General features: G+C 34.8%; 1 protein-coding gene across 1 annotated transcript; it reads left to right on the forward strand.

Annotated features, from left to right (window-relative positions):
• The first annotated feature begins 12,383 nt into the window (after window positions 1-12,383).
• Window positions 12,384-15,083, forward strand: LOC138134461 (uncharacterized). Its single transcript, XM_069052751.1, has 4 exons — window positions 12,384-13,632; window positions 13,685-13,892; window positions 13,947-14,305; window positions 14,366-15,083. The coding sequence occupies exons 1-4, from the start codon at window positions 13,414-13,416 to the stop codon at window positions 14,852-14,854; spliced, it is 1,275 nt and encodes a 424-aa protein (XP_068908852.1). The 5' UTR covers window positions 12,384-13,413; the 3' UTR covers window positions 14,855-15,083.
• The last annotated feature ends 1,992 nt before the right edge of the window (window positions 15,084-17,075 follow it).

The raw sequence follows: 17,075 nt of genomic DNA on the forward strand, positions 1-17,075 counted from the left end.
CGTGTTGGTTTACCAGGACCTTAAAGTCCATTACGACCGGTCAACCGACAACGCAAAGCTCCCGTTAAATTAGCTTAAGTTCTTGGATGTTCATTTGCTCGACTTGATTGCTCGTCTTGTGGCGTCTCGAATTTTAACAAATTTAAAAAGTGACAGCCATATGTCGCACTTTCCTCTCCATTTGGTCACTATGCGCTCACCCCTCCGCAGCCCACAATGAAAGGATCGCAGCTAGTGGCGTTCGTGCACATTCAAAATACTCACCCCACCGTTACTCCCGACTACAACCTGCCACTGTCTCTTCGAGGAGATGGCCACCACCGCAAACAGATTTATCAGACTCCCTTTGACAGTTGAGAGTGTCCGCTGTTAAAGGGGGAGATCCCCTACGGCTTGTTTGGCATACACTTTTTATTCAGCTATTATCATTCTAATTATTTACGCGGGGTGCGGTATCAAATAACCAACATAACTAAGTGGCAGGCACTGCACTCTTCTCGCTGCTCGTTCCGAATAATGATCCTGGATAGCGAGTGATTAGCTGCATTGTTTGATGAAATATTGGTCCATCGTAGCCTTGCTAAAAAACCTGTCGCAGATGTTTACAATGGGGCTGCGATTGGTAAAAATGTGGCCAGACTGGAAAACATATCAATAGCTTGGGTGGCACTTCAACGCAGTATGTTACAGTTTAGTGTAAGCATCATATTGTAAAGTGATTTTTACAGCTGAATTGAAAATTTCTATCTAACAATTTTAAGCCCTCGTTCTATCAGGATTACGACTTTGCACTTGACAAAGGAAGTTTTATATCATGATCAAATGTACCTACGTTTTTTTTTTCACTAAAACGCGTATTATTACGCGGTAGGTAATATCTGCGTTTTTACAATACGTGGAATTTTGAATCCCGTTAACAAAGCTCTTTCTTGGTTTAGGCAGGCTTATTACGGAGTGATCAAGAATGACTGAGTCTGTTGGTAACAATGAAATTTGGCAAATTTAAAATTTACCAACGAAGGTTAATTTTTGTAATAGTATAAACATAACCTGCATAACCAAGAATGTTTTTAATGTCATCTCAAGTTAAAAAATCCGGCCAGTGCGTGGTCAGTGCCAATTACTAGACAAAAATCACTAGTATTTTCAATTGTTTCATTGCCAACAGACTCAGTCATTGTTGATCACGCTGTATCAGTAATTTATATAAGTGTCCTGGAGACACACAGTGACACGCGTTCAAATAAAATCCTGGACCGGGAACGCGTTGGAAACCGTCAATTGTTATGCTTTTTTAAAGCGTAGATTAATTGGAGCATATTGACAGCTAACCTAAAATTTAGAGCCAAAAATTTTTTCTTTTTTTTCTTTCTTTGCAATGTTTTACATTAAAAATAGAATAACTTAACGATTCCTATTCTCGAAGCAAATAGCTAGGGGCACCCTTTGCTAAAAACAAACATGTTCAATGATGTCCCGATTAAACATAAATAAATGTCAGTGTCAAACGGCGGGAAATTCAAACTTTACACTGTTCTGTTAATGACAATCTGTTATTATTCTGTATTGTACTGCTGTCTAAAGAAATCACGACTGTTAATTCAGATTAAATGAAACGAGTAATTACAAATACATTTTTCAGTTTTACCTAAAGTATCTTTTTCTTAAGAATTAGGATGTCCAAACACCGAATTCTGTCGATGTTAAGTTGAAAAAGTATAAAACGACCATTCAGACAAAATTAACAATACACAACGTTAGCAACAGGCAAATTTATAAATTTAGAGATGAAAGACATTCGTTACGAGTAAAGTAAAATCCGTATTTCAAAGGAGTTCCTGTATTTCAAAGGAGTTCTTCATAAAACTTGACAGTTCTATGGTATGTCAATGATGTTGGTACGAGTATCTTCCTGGTAGCTGCTGGAATGAATTATGACTTTATTATTATGTAAAGAGAAAAATGTAGATAATAAACTGTAAAGGGTGAACCACTCGTCTTAAAAACACTGATTTTTCAAACTGCAGATTAAAAACATAAACAACGCAAAAAGTGAGGTTAGATTTAAACAGCTGATCAGAGTTGTAATCCAGTCACAATCGACTCTTCAACGCCAACTTCGACGTTATACTGTTCTGTATTACTTATTTAATTCATGCCCTAATAATTTTCTGAAACATCTTTTAATCCCTCACAAATCCACACCCTTTCTTTAAAAAAACTAACATTTCATAACTTTAACTGTTGCAACTAGCTTTTGTAGTATGTAATCTAAAAAAAAACATTTGCAGTTATTTCTTGTAAAACTTGCAATACAATTTTAGTTCATTTAATTGAATAGGGTTATTGTTTTCCGGGTTGTGCCGCGGTCGTCTGGATTGCTGGGTAGCTGACGTTTCAATAGCCATGCTGCTATCTTCTTCGGAGCTTGTTTATTTACAAGCTCCGAAGAAGATAGCAGCATGGCTATTGAAACGTCAGCTACCCAGCAATCCAGACGACCGCGGCACAACCCGGAAAACAATAACCCTATTGACAACGGCCGTGAAAACCTGCATTCGATTATCATTTAATTGAAATTTAATTAAATTAACTTTACACCTAATAAAAAAAAACTAATTATGAAAAGCAATTTACTTCATGCTACTTTGATGTTCGATTAAATTAGTCATGATGAATTAAATATTTTCACCTGAATAACATACATATTATAAAATACGTTTTTTTGGAATAACTAAAAGAAAAGTGTTTTTTTTTCATTTTTATTTATAATTAGAGGTTTACTATTTTACAATTCTGATGAAAAGCAATGAAACCTATGACAAATGCCGTTGTCCAATGAAGGGTTGGTGCCATAAATCACCGTGTACGAGTCAAACTACTGTAATTAATTGTAATGGTTAGTGCTGTAAGGTGTGCATCTGGCGTCGTCACGCCTGGATGGTGCACCCCAATGTGGACAACTGTAGAGTGTTTATCATTTCTTGTACCCTTGCTCCGACTGCGGTCTTAACACCCCTTCCAGATAACAACCCAACAATACAATTCAATGCAAAGTTTATGTTGTGTGTCGAGAATTTATCCGCTTGGTTAGATTTGAATGTAAAATCCGCATTTTCGACTATTAGATTATGTACAAATGCCCAAGTGCTCGAAATAATTGTTATTGGTGGATTTTTGAGTAAAACGAGAAATTATAGACACGTTATCGCATCGGAAGATAACGTCAATAGGTCGCATTCAGATTCACCAAATGCACAACTGTTCAGAGATCCCACATTGATGAGCGGCATAATAGAATTACACAATCTATGCACTATCTCCCCGTCCAACCCTCATTATCTCTGAATTAAAATCAAACTTGGTCGGCTGATGGGATGTCCATCCTGACAAAAGATTCCTTTCCTAGCTGGTAATGCATTGCTTATTCCCTGTCATATTATAATCTCATCAATCATTAAATACTTGTAAGGATTGCGGGTCTATTAAAACTTGAGACCATCGGTCAATTACGGCTTGTACGCATTAAATTAACGCACAACCTGTTCAGAAATCCCAAAATTAACTATTCATAGTAGAACGAGGCAACTGCATTAATGAACGGACCGATTGATAATTCGTTTACTGCATTAACATTCGACATAATTACATAGTTCGCTATAGATAGGAATAAATGCGATTATATCAAACGTATATAATGCTAAATAATTATCATCGTTGCGTGTTGCGAAATCCCCAAAGACAAATTAGTGCTGCGGTCCAGTTGTCGAACGTGACGTACATTTGCCAATTGAGCCGTTATTTATTGCCATACCTATATCAGAAAATAAATTATATTACTCATAGGTCGCGTTTACTATAAGTTTAATTGATCATATGTGGTTGATATATTGCAGGACTGTATACACATTTATGTGGAACAGGACGCTGAATTCCTGCGCTTTTTTCCCATTTCAGCGGCAATAAAATTCCATTCGCATCAATCAATTCGTTTCAAAAAAGCGAACAGCGAACGCTCAACTGATAAATATACTATTTAGAAGAAATATTTTTAATCTGGTTTATTATCTTTAAAAGTAAACAAAACATTATTAACAATTAAGAACGATTCTCACAGACTAGAGAAAGTACGAAGAAGTTCCCAAACGTTTGTAGGACCTTTCAGTTTTTTTGCGAATATACATACAGGGTGTCGCACAATTAGCGTATTCCAAGTCTGGGGTGTTGTAGGGAAAAATCACAGGAATCTCGAAAAAATAAAATAAAAAATATAGGGGGGGTCTTTACAAAGATATATGGGTCTGAAGGTTCAAAAGTTTTCATCATGTTTTCTTCAAATAAAAAATATAAATGGTTGACATTCATTTTGAAATATGGTGAGGATGATTATGTAAAATATTAAAATAAAAATGAAAAGACATTTCTTGAAAAAACAGCTTTATCTCGAAAAAGTAAAAGTTTTATTTTTCCAATTTTTGTTCAAAAGGGAAGTACAACATGGCTAGAATATTAATCAGGTACTTTTGAACAAATATTGGCAACTTTGATATTTTTTTCAAAGTGACATTTGTTTTTTAAACATTTTTACTTGGTCAACAGGATGTCCCCTACTAAGCCCCGAACTCGGAATACGCTAATTTTGCGACACCCTGTACAGTCTGGTTTTAAAAGTTGTGCAGATATTTTATACCGAGGTTATGTTCGACTTTTATTGTTTAAGTTTTTTGAGTTTCATCATGAATTTTTGATAAAATTTGTAAGGTGATGATAAAATAGTACCTACAGCTTATTCAGAAAGCAACAAAGTAAAAAAAAATGTGAGTAAAAGCATAAAAAGAAACATCAAAGAAATAGCTCAAAATGCTTGCCATCGTTTGCAATGCAAACTTCAGCCGAACTCGATTCAAAATGTCTCTATTTAATCTACCTTATCTGTTGAACACTAAACTTAATTGAATGTGTCTAAATTTATTCCTACGAGAATATCAAATTAAAATAATTTACTTTGTGATTTTTAAGTCATTACTGTAATGATAGAAATAATATTGCTAGTAAAGTGATTGGATGTTCATTAAAATTTCATGGATGTGTCGAACATTATTTCAAAATATGTACCTCCTTTTTTAAATTTATTATATTCGAATATGTACTCAGATACATTTTGTGGAATAAATAATAATTTGACAGAAAAATTATTTTAAAATGAAAGTGACCACTACTAATTATTTTGCATTATTTATTGAGAGAAAATGAGAGTAGCTCATAAATTATGCAAGTTAATCAATTTTATCAATTTATTAACAAATGGTTATTTACGGTAAGAGTGAAGAAAACAAAGCTTTCGTTCACGCGAATTGCGTATTTGTCTAGGATGCAGAGCGTAATGAGATTGCATTCAATCTTTTCATCAGTGCGTGTTAATTAGTATATCACGAGGACATGCCATTTTTAATCTTTAATCGTCTGTAATACGTAATTAGTGTACCACATGATGCATGTTTACATCAAAATTGATTTTTAGAAAACTTTAAAAAGAACCTTAATTATTCATGATGCAGTATATTGTTGCATTAATTAATTGCATTGCTATGAAATAATTTTAACATTGAATTGACATTGGAGAAGCGGTATTGGAAAATAGTTCTTTGTGTACCGAGACCAAAAAGTGCATCTTTTCGTCCGCGTTTGAGTTTTTTGGCCGAGGCGCAGCCGAGGTTTACATTCAGTTTTGGCAGAGGTGTACATAAAATTATTGAAAAAATTACAAATTTATTTTGTAGCTACCTTTTTCAAATTAATCAAATTAAAGAATATTGAAATATTGAATTGAATGTTAATAACATTAAAACGACTTCTCGTTTAATTACATATTAAAAAAAATGACTAAATGAAAAGAGAGATTTCCTGGTCGAGAAATTCGTCTTGGAGTGCGAATCTTGCAGGTCTGGGTTGTCGTTTGCGGTGAACGTCGGAAAGAGCAAAGGACACGCCGACAATGCGGTAATCTGGCTGGCCATTAAAAAGTGTAAAACGGCCGTTAGGGCTGATTGTTACGGCGGCGGCATTTGCGTTGTATTGAATCGTAGTCGTCATCAGAGGCAGCGCGGAATGTCGTCGTCGAGCAGTTATCGCACCCATTACAATAGCCGTGAGAGGTAAATACCGTTGTAATGGGCACGTGGCTGGTCGACGATCACCAGGGGACGCACTAACTCCGTCGGGCCACCGCCCGGCCCTACGCCCTACGCCCTACCTGGGCGCGCGCGGACGCGTTATTGGATGTTTTATCGCCAATCTCATTCCTCTTTTCGCCACATGTTTCTGCAGATAGGGTTAAGGAGATATAGCGACAGTAAATGAAAGTGGATGGAAGACGGCGCGAAGATGAAGGTCTGCGCTGTGATGCCACCCCCGAGGGCAATTCCCGGACCGCCGGTTACGACTGTCCGATTGCTCGGTATTGCCGGCCAAAGGCAGCCCGCTCACTGATTGTTATTCGTTTTTTAGTGTCTCTACGTCTAATCGAATGACGACGCTAACTACATAACGCACCAGGTCCGTATACTTACAATTTACCTCCAGAAAAAAAAAAGTAACGATTATCGTCGAAGGAGGGTAATCAAGAAAAAAATAAATATGTAACTTAATTGGACACTGAAGTAATATACCGAGTGATCAAAAAGAAAAACAAATCAAGAGTGTTATTATGATATGTAATGTAATAGGAATCGAGATAGCTTTATAAGTTGTATTTTGGGTTGCATTTTTACCTGGTCAGGCTCGTCATCTTACGTGAATTACCCTGTATAGTATCCAATATAAATAAAATACTTCAAAAAAGAATTTTGATTTTATTATTTTGTTTCCGTTCACACTGGATTTTGAAAAATTATGCTATAAAAAAAGTTCTATTGCAATACTACACTCTTGAAATTATAATTTGCTTAAAGGCATTTCGAGAGAATTTAGTGTTCTGATGTTCGTGATAATACTCCAACCTGTTGCGATCTTGAGTATGTTAGAAAACTATTCTGATCTGATAACATAACGTCACCAAATTAAATAGATAATAATCTTTTCAAATCATGTGAAGACTTTTATCTGATTCCTTTGGGATCACGTTCTTTTAAATGATTAGTTACATTAATACTTTTGTTTTTCATCAAAGAAATTAAGCCTTGTTTATCCCTGATCGATTGTAGGGTAAGACTTGGAGAGCTCACCATAAGGGAAAAATGATATCTTTTTTTGTAAAAACATGTAAAAAAAGACAAATCCTTCTTTTGAATATATTAAAGTTTAAATGAAGCTTTGTAAAAAGCACCAAGGTATCTTATTCCTCGACTATTTTCCCTCATATACCCATTGTGTGGGTTTTCAACGCCAACTACGATGCTACAATATTTTATAATAACAATACTCGTATAATACAGTGTTTCAAAAAAAAAGACGAGTCCATAGCTCCCTTATTTATCGGACGATTTTAATTACCTATACACTAAATTAAACGGTTGTTAATAGACTACAAAACGGCTTAATAAATTCACGTATAGCTCCAAGGGCTTCAAGACTAAACTGTCAAAATATTTTTTTTTCAAATGGGATTACATACTTTTTTTTAGTAATTCTGATAGAGATTTTAATTCTGAAAACAACAATGTATCACAAGTATAACTTCACATAAAAAAAATAACACTGACTTTTGAAACAAATGACGAGCACCAAGAGAAAAGCTATCAAAATGCATTGCGTTAGAATGTAATAACCAAATTAAGGTAGCTGGAAAAACAAATGACAAATAATAACATGTGGGATTGCGCAGATATGCCGCCAATGTTTAGCGCAAAATGGAACATAGACGATAGTAGCGTTTTTTTACTTATTTTTTTGTGAATTTTTGGTATTTAAGTGTGTACTTGTGATACATTGTTGTTTTCAGAATAAAAATCTCTATCAGAATTACTAAAAAAAAATATGTAATCTCATTTGAAAAAATTTTTTTTGACAGTTTACCCTTGAAGCCCATCAGGTTATACTTGAATTTATTAGGCCATTTTGTAGCCTATTAACAAGCATTTAATTTGGTGTACAGATAATTAAAATCTTCCGATAAATAACGGAGTTATGGACTCGTCTTCTTTTTTGGGGACACCCTGTATATCGCACGTTCAAATGAAATCCTGGGCTGGGAAGGCGTTGGAAACCGTCAATTGTTGTGCTTTTTTAAAGAGTAAATTAATTGGAGCATGTGACAGCTAACCTAAAATTTAGAGCCAAAAAATCTTTCTTTTTTTTTCTTTCTTTGTTTTACATTAAAAACAGCATAACGTACCTAACGATTCCTATTTTCGAAGCAAATATCTTTGTTGAAAACAAACATGTATCCCGATTAAAGATAAACGGCGGGAAATTCAAAATTCACACTGTTCTAAACGGTTTAATTTTTCCAACGCCTACTCAGCCCAGGATTTTATTTGAACGCGCGATAGATAACATGTGTAATAACCCTCACTGGGTATTTTTCTATATAGCCAAAATTTCCAATGTACCACAAGGTATAAGACTCAAAAGAGGAAGACTGCTGCTAGGTACAGTGCAAAGCTTCGAAGTACTTAGTGTGTCCACAAGAAGAGCGCAGAATTCGGTCGTCTTTGTAGCAATAAAGAAAAACAGAGTAAAACAGAGTAGAAAGACTACGTTACAAAGAAACAGAGAAATTTTTAGAGATCAATGAAAATAACTACTCTTTTCTCTTACTGAATTTTATGACCATCCGTACCAGATAGGTACTCTAAAAGAAATTACTGACAATTGACTCTTATTTGATAAATGTTGTAATTGTAATTTAGATTGTTGATTGTTCAGTACGTCTAGAGAATGTAAGAAGTAACGGAAGAGTAGATAAATCTCGAGCGGAATTGAGAGGTCGCGTTGAGAGCGTGATGTAAGGTTGAAAAAGTCTGCGATCCTGTGCCCCCTTAGCTACGGGCCTGTCCCTACATCGCCGGTATATAACAGAGCGACCTCTTTTTACTGCCGGCGAAGTTAATTTGTTGTGTTGGTGTGTTTTTATCGCATTCCAGCTGCCGCATATGGAAGCCGTCGCGGCCTCAGATCTGATCACCGGCCCCATTACCTCCAAACTGCCAATATACCGACGCATTATACCAAAAGTCAATACATATATGAAAGGCGCGCTGCCACCGCAATAACCATTTACCACTATCTGTAATTCCCCCGGTACATGTTCGCTGGTCGCCAGATGATGTTGGCTAGCCTGATTGCGCCGCGCGCTACGGACGGGAATGAAAACAAATTGCTTCCCGCGGAAGGATATTGCCGGCCCTAAAAGTCGCTCGCTTCTTATTTGAACCGGTATTACGTGTGTACTCTGCGACAAATTGTTATATTATGTTTGCACTCAGACAGGGCTGCCAATATCGCAAAACCTAACACGTACCATAATGGACTGCCACACACACGCGCCGGAAGACCGTCGTTTCCCTACGAATCAACCCCACAGAGACGTCTCTAATTGCTCGCCAGCACACGAGGGATCGGTCGCGATCGGAAATTAACTTATACTTTTCCGCACAATCAAAATACAAATCCGTTTCAGGAATGCCCAAAGGTGGGATGCGATATCGGCCCAAACGAATAACAGAAAATGTTTTATTTAGAAAAACATAATATACATTTCCGAAAACCATCAACTCGTTATTGCTGGTACTTATTTTATACAAATAGTAAATATGTATATAATGTATGTAAGATTTCCCGCACAAAATTCAAATTTGGCGAGGGCGTGTAAATCAGGCGCTCGAACTATCACGTGACCACGTCGTCACTACTCCACTGGTTAGCCGCGCCAACTATAGAATAAGGCTGTTTCTGTCGCCAGAAACAACAATTCTGGTAAGCATAATTGTAAAGAGATAATATATGAGTCTTTTTATGAAAAAAAGGAATAAGTTAAATTTTTTGTAAGAAAATGGAGCTATAAAACCAGTTCAGCTCTTTTACATTTCCATTCCATTTCTGGCAATTATTCGAAGGAAATTTTATTGTCAGTAAGACAAAATGAGTTCGGTTCAGTCATTTATAAGACAATCAAATGAATTTGGAGTGGTACGCTTTGCATGAAACAGCAATTAAACAAATTTATAAGGCTCATAAAAATGCTAGTTGTTGGAAGTAAGAGAGAGCAGCGGAGCATTGCGAAGGGTGGAATGCAGATTGAGTCTAATGAAGAAAATTGGACTTAACGCATCTTTAATTCTTGTACATGTCGGAGGGTCTCCGACACTAAGTCAACTGGCGAACATTTTCTTACTTCGTTACAGCAAATTTAACAATTACAACTTGTAGAATATTTTAACCTCGGGAATTATTTCACTCTTTTCAAACGAGCGTAATTTATTCAGCTGGTTTTTTCTAAAATCGACAGGAAAATCGTAAATTCTTCCCGGATCCCATCAGCTTATATCGTGTATATCAACTTCGAAACAAAGAAGAGGTGGCAGGATAATCAGCTGGTCGAGTGCAGGATCCTGTTGAGCTTTTCGAAACTCCCTGGCCTACTTGCCCAATCCATCACTATACCCAAACATAACATTTACGTTTATTTATATATACCTACTTATCCGTACTGGATCTTTCATCATCATTTACATATAGTCCTGTACGGCAAGGACCCCGAGAATTTCAATTTTACTACATACACAAAAAATCTAAAATTAATTTTATTAACACAATAAATTACACAAAATTCAAAAACAAATCTGTTTCCGCTTGGAAAGAGCGTGATTAATGCCGAAAACACCCCATTAATAACACAATTGTACGGTGGAATATTTTTTCCTGTCACAACAGTTTCTCGCTCTTGACAGGTAGGGTTATAGGATAACCCCCGTTCTTCATAGCACAGGAGCTAAAAGCATATTTTCACACGCTGTTAACGTGGCAATATTGAAAAATTGATTTACAACTTTACCTACGTTTACGTGGAAGTTCGTTTCCATGCATATTTTACGCATTTCTGAAATTGGAAATGCAAAAAGGGGTGCTCCGAAGTGATTAACTGACACTTTTACAAGTGGTAAATATATCATTCATCTTTTGTGTCCGTAGCTTGAGCCCTGGAGACTTTTAAATGGATAATAACTAATCCTGTTATGCTATTGACCACAAGAAAGGCCATTGAAATCAGAATCGTCGTCGTCGTCGTCACCGTGTACGGGGTAGGTATTCATCAGAGGGTCTTTACTAAATCACTAGAATCAAAAGTAATGTTTATATCCACTCCAAATAAAAACTTATCATTCAGACTGATTAGAGTTGATGTGTAAAAAGGAATAAATAATCCATATTTAGATGAAGCGGTCGTTAGGGAGTCCCGGAAGTGCTGTGTCTCGGTTCTTCAATGCGGGTAAACAGATCAAGAAAATTCTTACACGAAATCCCCGCATCCTACCAATAATTATGATTTATTCGCGTGCCTTTGAAGAATTCGGGGATAAATTGAATTATCGGAGTTTTAAAATTTTTCATTTCTCGCCATTGTCGCCCTTTCTAAATCAATACACCAAATACGTTCACACGAAACGCACTCGACAAATTTAAATATCAGAATATTTAAAAGCAGAACGAAAATAATTTCATTTGGTGAGCTTATGGCTTCCGATTCATTTTCTCAGTGATTTATAAAAAATAATCGAAAACTAAATAAAGTCAAAAGCACTTCTACTTGTTTACAATTGACATTTTGACAGGTTGTGTTTTAATTTTAATTTTCTTGAGCCAACCAGTAAATATGTTGAGACAATTTAATCTAAGAAACCGATGTATTCCTTTTTTGTCGATTGTTCGAAACACTATTTTTTAGAATCGGTAATTTCTTGTCTTTTTTGTAACAATTTAATATGTCTAATGTGATGTGACAATTTCCCGAAAAATAATTTCATAAATTCTATTATAACGTGCGATCGAATTAAAAAAAAAATCGAGTTACCTGGATTGTGCTATTCCGATGCTTTGATTGGTTCAAACCACCATTTTCGCCTACTCTGATTTTTTTTTTATTCGATCGCACGGTACTAAGAACAACGTAACATTTTATCTGCCCCGCCCATTACATTTTCTTAGTTACCAATCAAATAGGTTGTTAAGACGATCTAATTTACATAGAAAAAAAATCTGACGTTCGAATTGTCTTCATGACATTTTATTTTTTAAAACCTAAAACAATAATTGTGGATTTGACAGCAAAATTCTAACCTTAACTTTTTTATGTGGCAAATGTGATGAAAAATTGTACAGATTGAATCTGGTTTCTATTTTCAATTTATGTGGGCGGAGCAGATAAAAAGTTATAACGGCAATAGTTATAGGTAGGGCCCGGATTTTAGGCAAAATGGACTATTTTTATTTTTTAAGGCACATGTATGAAACTTGTCTATAAATGATTTCTGGCTTAATTAGAGTAATTAGAGCCATATTTGATTCTGCCTATTCGGCCTAAAATGCCCTTTAAATACCTATTTTACCTTTTAACTGCCTGAACATGCCTAAAATGACCAAAAATCAATTTCATTTTTGCGGTTTTTTCCCAATTTTCGAATTCTGGGAAGTTTACGGTATTGAAAATGTAAAAGTGGTACCTCAATAAAATTTACAATGCTTTATGATTTTAAAATTTAAGGAGATGTAATTACTGAAATGTACAAAGTGCAGTACAATACAGGAATTACTTTTTCGCTTTTACGGTTGGGACCATGATGTCAGCGGTAAATACTCCGACAATACCTAAGTACCACAAACCATTAGACTGGACTGGCATAAATTACAGAGTTTATCTGTTTGCCTCTGTTCGAAGGGGTGCAGGTATACGCGGTCTAATGTTTTCTGATACTTAGGTATTGTTAGAAGCTTTAACGTTTATAAAATGGTCCTTGCCATAAAACGAAAATTAAAATCCCGAAGTGAAACAATAAGAGAAACCTTAAGGGTGTCATTTTCTAAAAATTTAAGAAATATAAAATTAACCATCTCCTCTGAAATTTGGTGGGAGACGTAAATATAAGCATTACAAATTTGTCATTTCTCGTTTACTTTATCTCCGTGCAGTGGTCGTGTTTCTTGTGAACCTGTTTAAAGTGAACATAATGCCGAAACAAAAAATTAGTTTACGCGAAAAAATATTACAGTGGACAAGCAAGAAAGATTTATATGAAATAAAATCAACCCGAGAAATGTTTTGTAAAGCTTGTGGTAAACTGGTAAGTTAAGCATAATTAAAAATATGTCATTTTATATTTTTTACTTATTTGAAAATTTTATTTTTTGTAGTTTACATGCGAAAAAAAATGTCACTTGCAACAGCATGAGCAAACGGCCATCCATAAAGAGAACATTATGACACCGCTTCGGCAAACGTTGCTGACACAGAACTTGGAGGAATCGGCAAATAGTACATTCAATATGGAACTTTGTAACGTCTTTTTAGCTGCCAATATACCATGGCACAAACTACAAAATCCTGCGTTTCAGAATTTTCTGACAAAATATTGTGGTAGAAAAATTCCGGATGAGTCTACTTTACGGAAAAATTATTTACCAAAATGCTACAAAGATGTATGAACATACTATCTTTTAATATTTAATTTAAAATTATTTTCACTTTTAGACTATTGACCGCATTCGGAATGAGCTGGATCCTTTTAACATATGGGTTTCAGTTGACGAAACAACAGATGCACTTGGGCGATATGTGGCGAATTGTCTGGTTGGGAAACTTTCAGAAGATGAACCTGGAAAATCTTATCTTTTGGCGTCTAAACAATTAGAAAGAACAAATCATGAGACAATAGCTAGATTCGTAAATCAATCTTTAGGTAAGGGTTTTTCACTTTTTTAAATTTATTTTGATTTAAAATTTCTATGCGTAGAAATCTTGTGGAGTACCAGAGTTGTTGCTGAAAAGTTTCTTTTGTTTGTAACGGATGGAGCACCATATATGATAAAATCTGGTAGACACCTTAAGGTGTTTTATCCAAAAATTGTGCATGTCACATGCTTAGCGCATGCTTTAAATCTAGTGGCTGAAAAAATTCGCTATCAATATGAAGATGTGGATAATTTAATTTCGAACGTGAAAAAAATTTTCGTTAAGGCACCTTTGAGAGTTGAAATGTACAAAGAAAAACTAAAAGAAATGCCACTGCCTCCACAGCCAATTTTAACACGATGGGGAACATGGCTTCAGGCTGCTATGTTTTACAGCGAACACTTTGATTCCATTAAAGAAGTAAGTATATAAAAGATAAGCAAATTAATTGATTGTTAAACTGTTTTTAACTACTCACAGGTTGTCATGTCCTTTGATGGAAGTTCTGCTGTTGCTATTCAAAAAGCACAGTCTATAATGAAGAAACCCGGAATAAAAAACCAATTCATTTATGTTCGCAGTAATTTTAAAATAATCTGCGAAAGTATTACTCAATTGGAAAAAAATGGGTTACCTTTAACCGATTCAATCAAAATTGTTGAAAACGTATTTACCTCCCTAAAAAAATCTCCAGGCCCTGTAGCAGCAGTAGCATTAAAAAAACTTGAAGATGTTACTGAAAAAAATCCTGGATACAAATTTCTTCTAGAATTGGCAAGAATTTTTAGAGGTGAAGATGTGCCGGAACATGACACCAAAATGGAAGAAATTTATTACAAATTTGCGCCCATTACCTCTTGCGAGGTAGAAAGAAGTTTTTCAAAATATAAGTCCATTTTGGTGGATAACCGACAATGTTTTAAAGTAGAAAATTTAGAGCAATATCTTGTATGCAATGTAAATACGTAACAATGTAAATAACTAACAAACTTGTAGTATTGTATATTAATTAATAAAAAATAATTAGTAAATATCTTGTTGTGTGTACCTACTTAAAACTTTAAAAACACATTTTTTAATTTAATTAACCACAACTTTAAGGACCTAGTATGGCTTATTTTCAGTTTTTAAGGGACTATTTGCAGTAGTTTAAGGGACTATTTTAGGCACCTATTTCCGACTTTTTAATTGCCTAAAATCCGGGCCCTAGTTATAGGTAATGCATGAAATACATGATAATTTTGTTTGACAATACAAAAATTTGCGGAATCTGAAAAAATGCCCCGAATGCTTGCAGCGTTTCCACGTTGAATGACAAGGGAAATCCTCTCGAAAAGGAATTTCTTAAATATGTAGGTACATTTTATATAACTTTATATTTTGTCTAATTTTTTGTAAGTAAATGTGGTACGATTCAACATTCTAAAAAATATTTGTAAATTCTAATACATATACATATATTTGCTCCAAAAAATTTAACCATTTTTAGAAGAGTTGTTGACATATCTATTTATGCTCACTACATTATTAAGCCAGTAGAAAAAACGTACTTAGATAAAGATTATAGTCACAAGGAATATGCACGAGGGTTATTTTAGTTATAGACAGTTATATTAGTTATACTGCTATGATTAACCAAATCTTCGTATCTGCCTACATATTCCAACACGCCGTAAAGTGAATGTCTTTCCCCGTTCCTGTGCTAGTTGCAGTTCTTTTATTGCTGACATTTTTGCAATTAAACGACCAGAAAATGCATTCAACTTTCTAAAGCTCTAACAAAAAAATAGATTGAGACACTAATTCACAATTGCTAACATTCACGATCTAAAGAAAATGAAAATACATAACGGCCGTTGAAGAGTCGATTGTGAACGCACCACCGCATTACAACTCTGAGCTGTTTAAATCTAACCTCACTTTTTGCGTGTTTTTAGTATCCAGTTTGAAAAATCAGTGTTTTTAAGACTGGGTCATTCACAATCGATTTTTCAACACCATCTTCGACGCCAAATTTAAAACAACATCCTTTATATGCAAAAATTTCGCGAGCTTGGAGAAAATTTATAAGAAATTATTGATAATCATTGGGCCATTAAAAGTGTTTTATTATCTGTGCAAATAGAATCGTTTAGGCTTTAGGAGCAAAATAAGCACAGTTAAAGTCCCTAATTTTAAAATTTAACTTGTGATTTTTTTCATTTTTTTCAAGAATTTCAATAAATACTTACATCTCATTTATTTTTCGAAAAAGTAATAAAATACTTAGATGTAACTCTATGATGAGTTATTTTAATTAGATTGTCGATGATTTTTGATAACATGAAACCAGATTAAATTTTTGATTCTTTTAATGTTTGCGGAAGACTTTAGACTATTCCAGACATCGATGTTAGTATTTTATGTTTTACGAAGTAGCTTCTCATGTTGGAGCTACTTCTGGTAGATATATTTGATTGAGATGCGGATTTTAACGAAGACAGATACTTACATATTTCTGCAGATAACTTTCTTTAAAGTGGCTCTAGGGCTATCATTTTTACAGCAATGGAATCCTTTTATCGAGTTCTATTATGTAGACCACTTTTGATTTGGCCTGATTCGCATTTATTTTTGAAAATTTTCGAATTCTGGACCAGTCCAAATCAATTACGGTTTGCAAAGGAACTCCCTTATTATTATTATTGAAGATACGGCAGTGATTCTTGCACTGCTCGATTCCTCTCGTTCTCTTGATTAATTATTATTTGTAAACTAATCTAACCTACGACCTATAGTTGCCGAGTAAGATGACCTTGCAGTTAATTTTGAAATTCCTTTTTTTTAGCTCCCATGCCACTAAATGGCGTCTGTGCTCGGGACTTTTCCTATCTCTTAATTCAACTCGTCCAATACATTACAAGTTAATCCCGATTTGGCTCAGATTCGCAACAAAAATTTCTCGAAAAAAATCATTATTATTTAGAATTTTCGCCTGAGAAAAAAATGTAAACGGCCAAGGCTCCCTTATTAAGCAACATATCGCGATGAATCTTGCACAGTTGGATTCCTCTCGCAAACGACGCTTTTTTGAGCTGAAAAAATTTTACCTTGCTCTTTTCATTTTCGAGAAAATCGCAAAAAAAATTAAAAAACGACTAGGTAGGTATATACGTACTATGTACTCGTAGGTACATAATGTATGTATATG

This window comes from Tenebrio molitor, chromosome 7, assembly GCF_963966145.1.
Source record: "Tenebrio molitor chromosome 7, icTenMoli1.1, whole genome shotgun sequence".
Lineage (NCBI taxonomy): Eukaryota > Metazoa > Arthropoda > Insecta > Coleoptera > Tenebrionidae > Tenebrio > Tenebrio molitor.

Bases quoted from the DNA above. Each gene is read 5' to 3' on its own strand.
- LOC138134461 (XM_069052751.1), top strand. From the start codon at position 13,414: ATGACACCGCTTCGGCAAACGTTGCTGACACAGAACTTGGAGGAATCG. The intron at 13,633-13,684 runs GTATGAACATAC...TTTCACTTTTAG, and splicing joins TACCAAAATGCTACAAAGAT to ACTATTGACCGCATTCGGAA. The intron at 13,893-13,946 runs GTAAGGGTTTTT...TTCTATGCGTAG, and splicing joins ATTCGTAAATCAATCTTTAG to AAATCTTGTGGAGTACCAGA.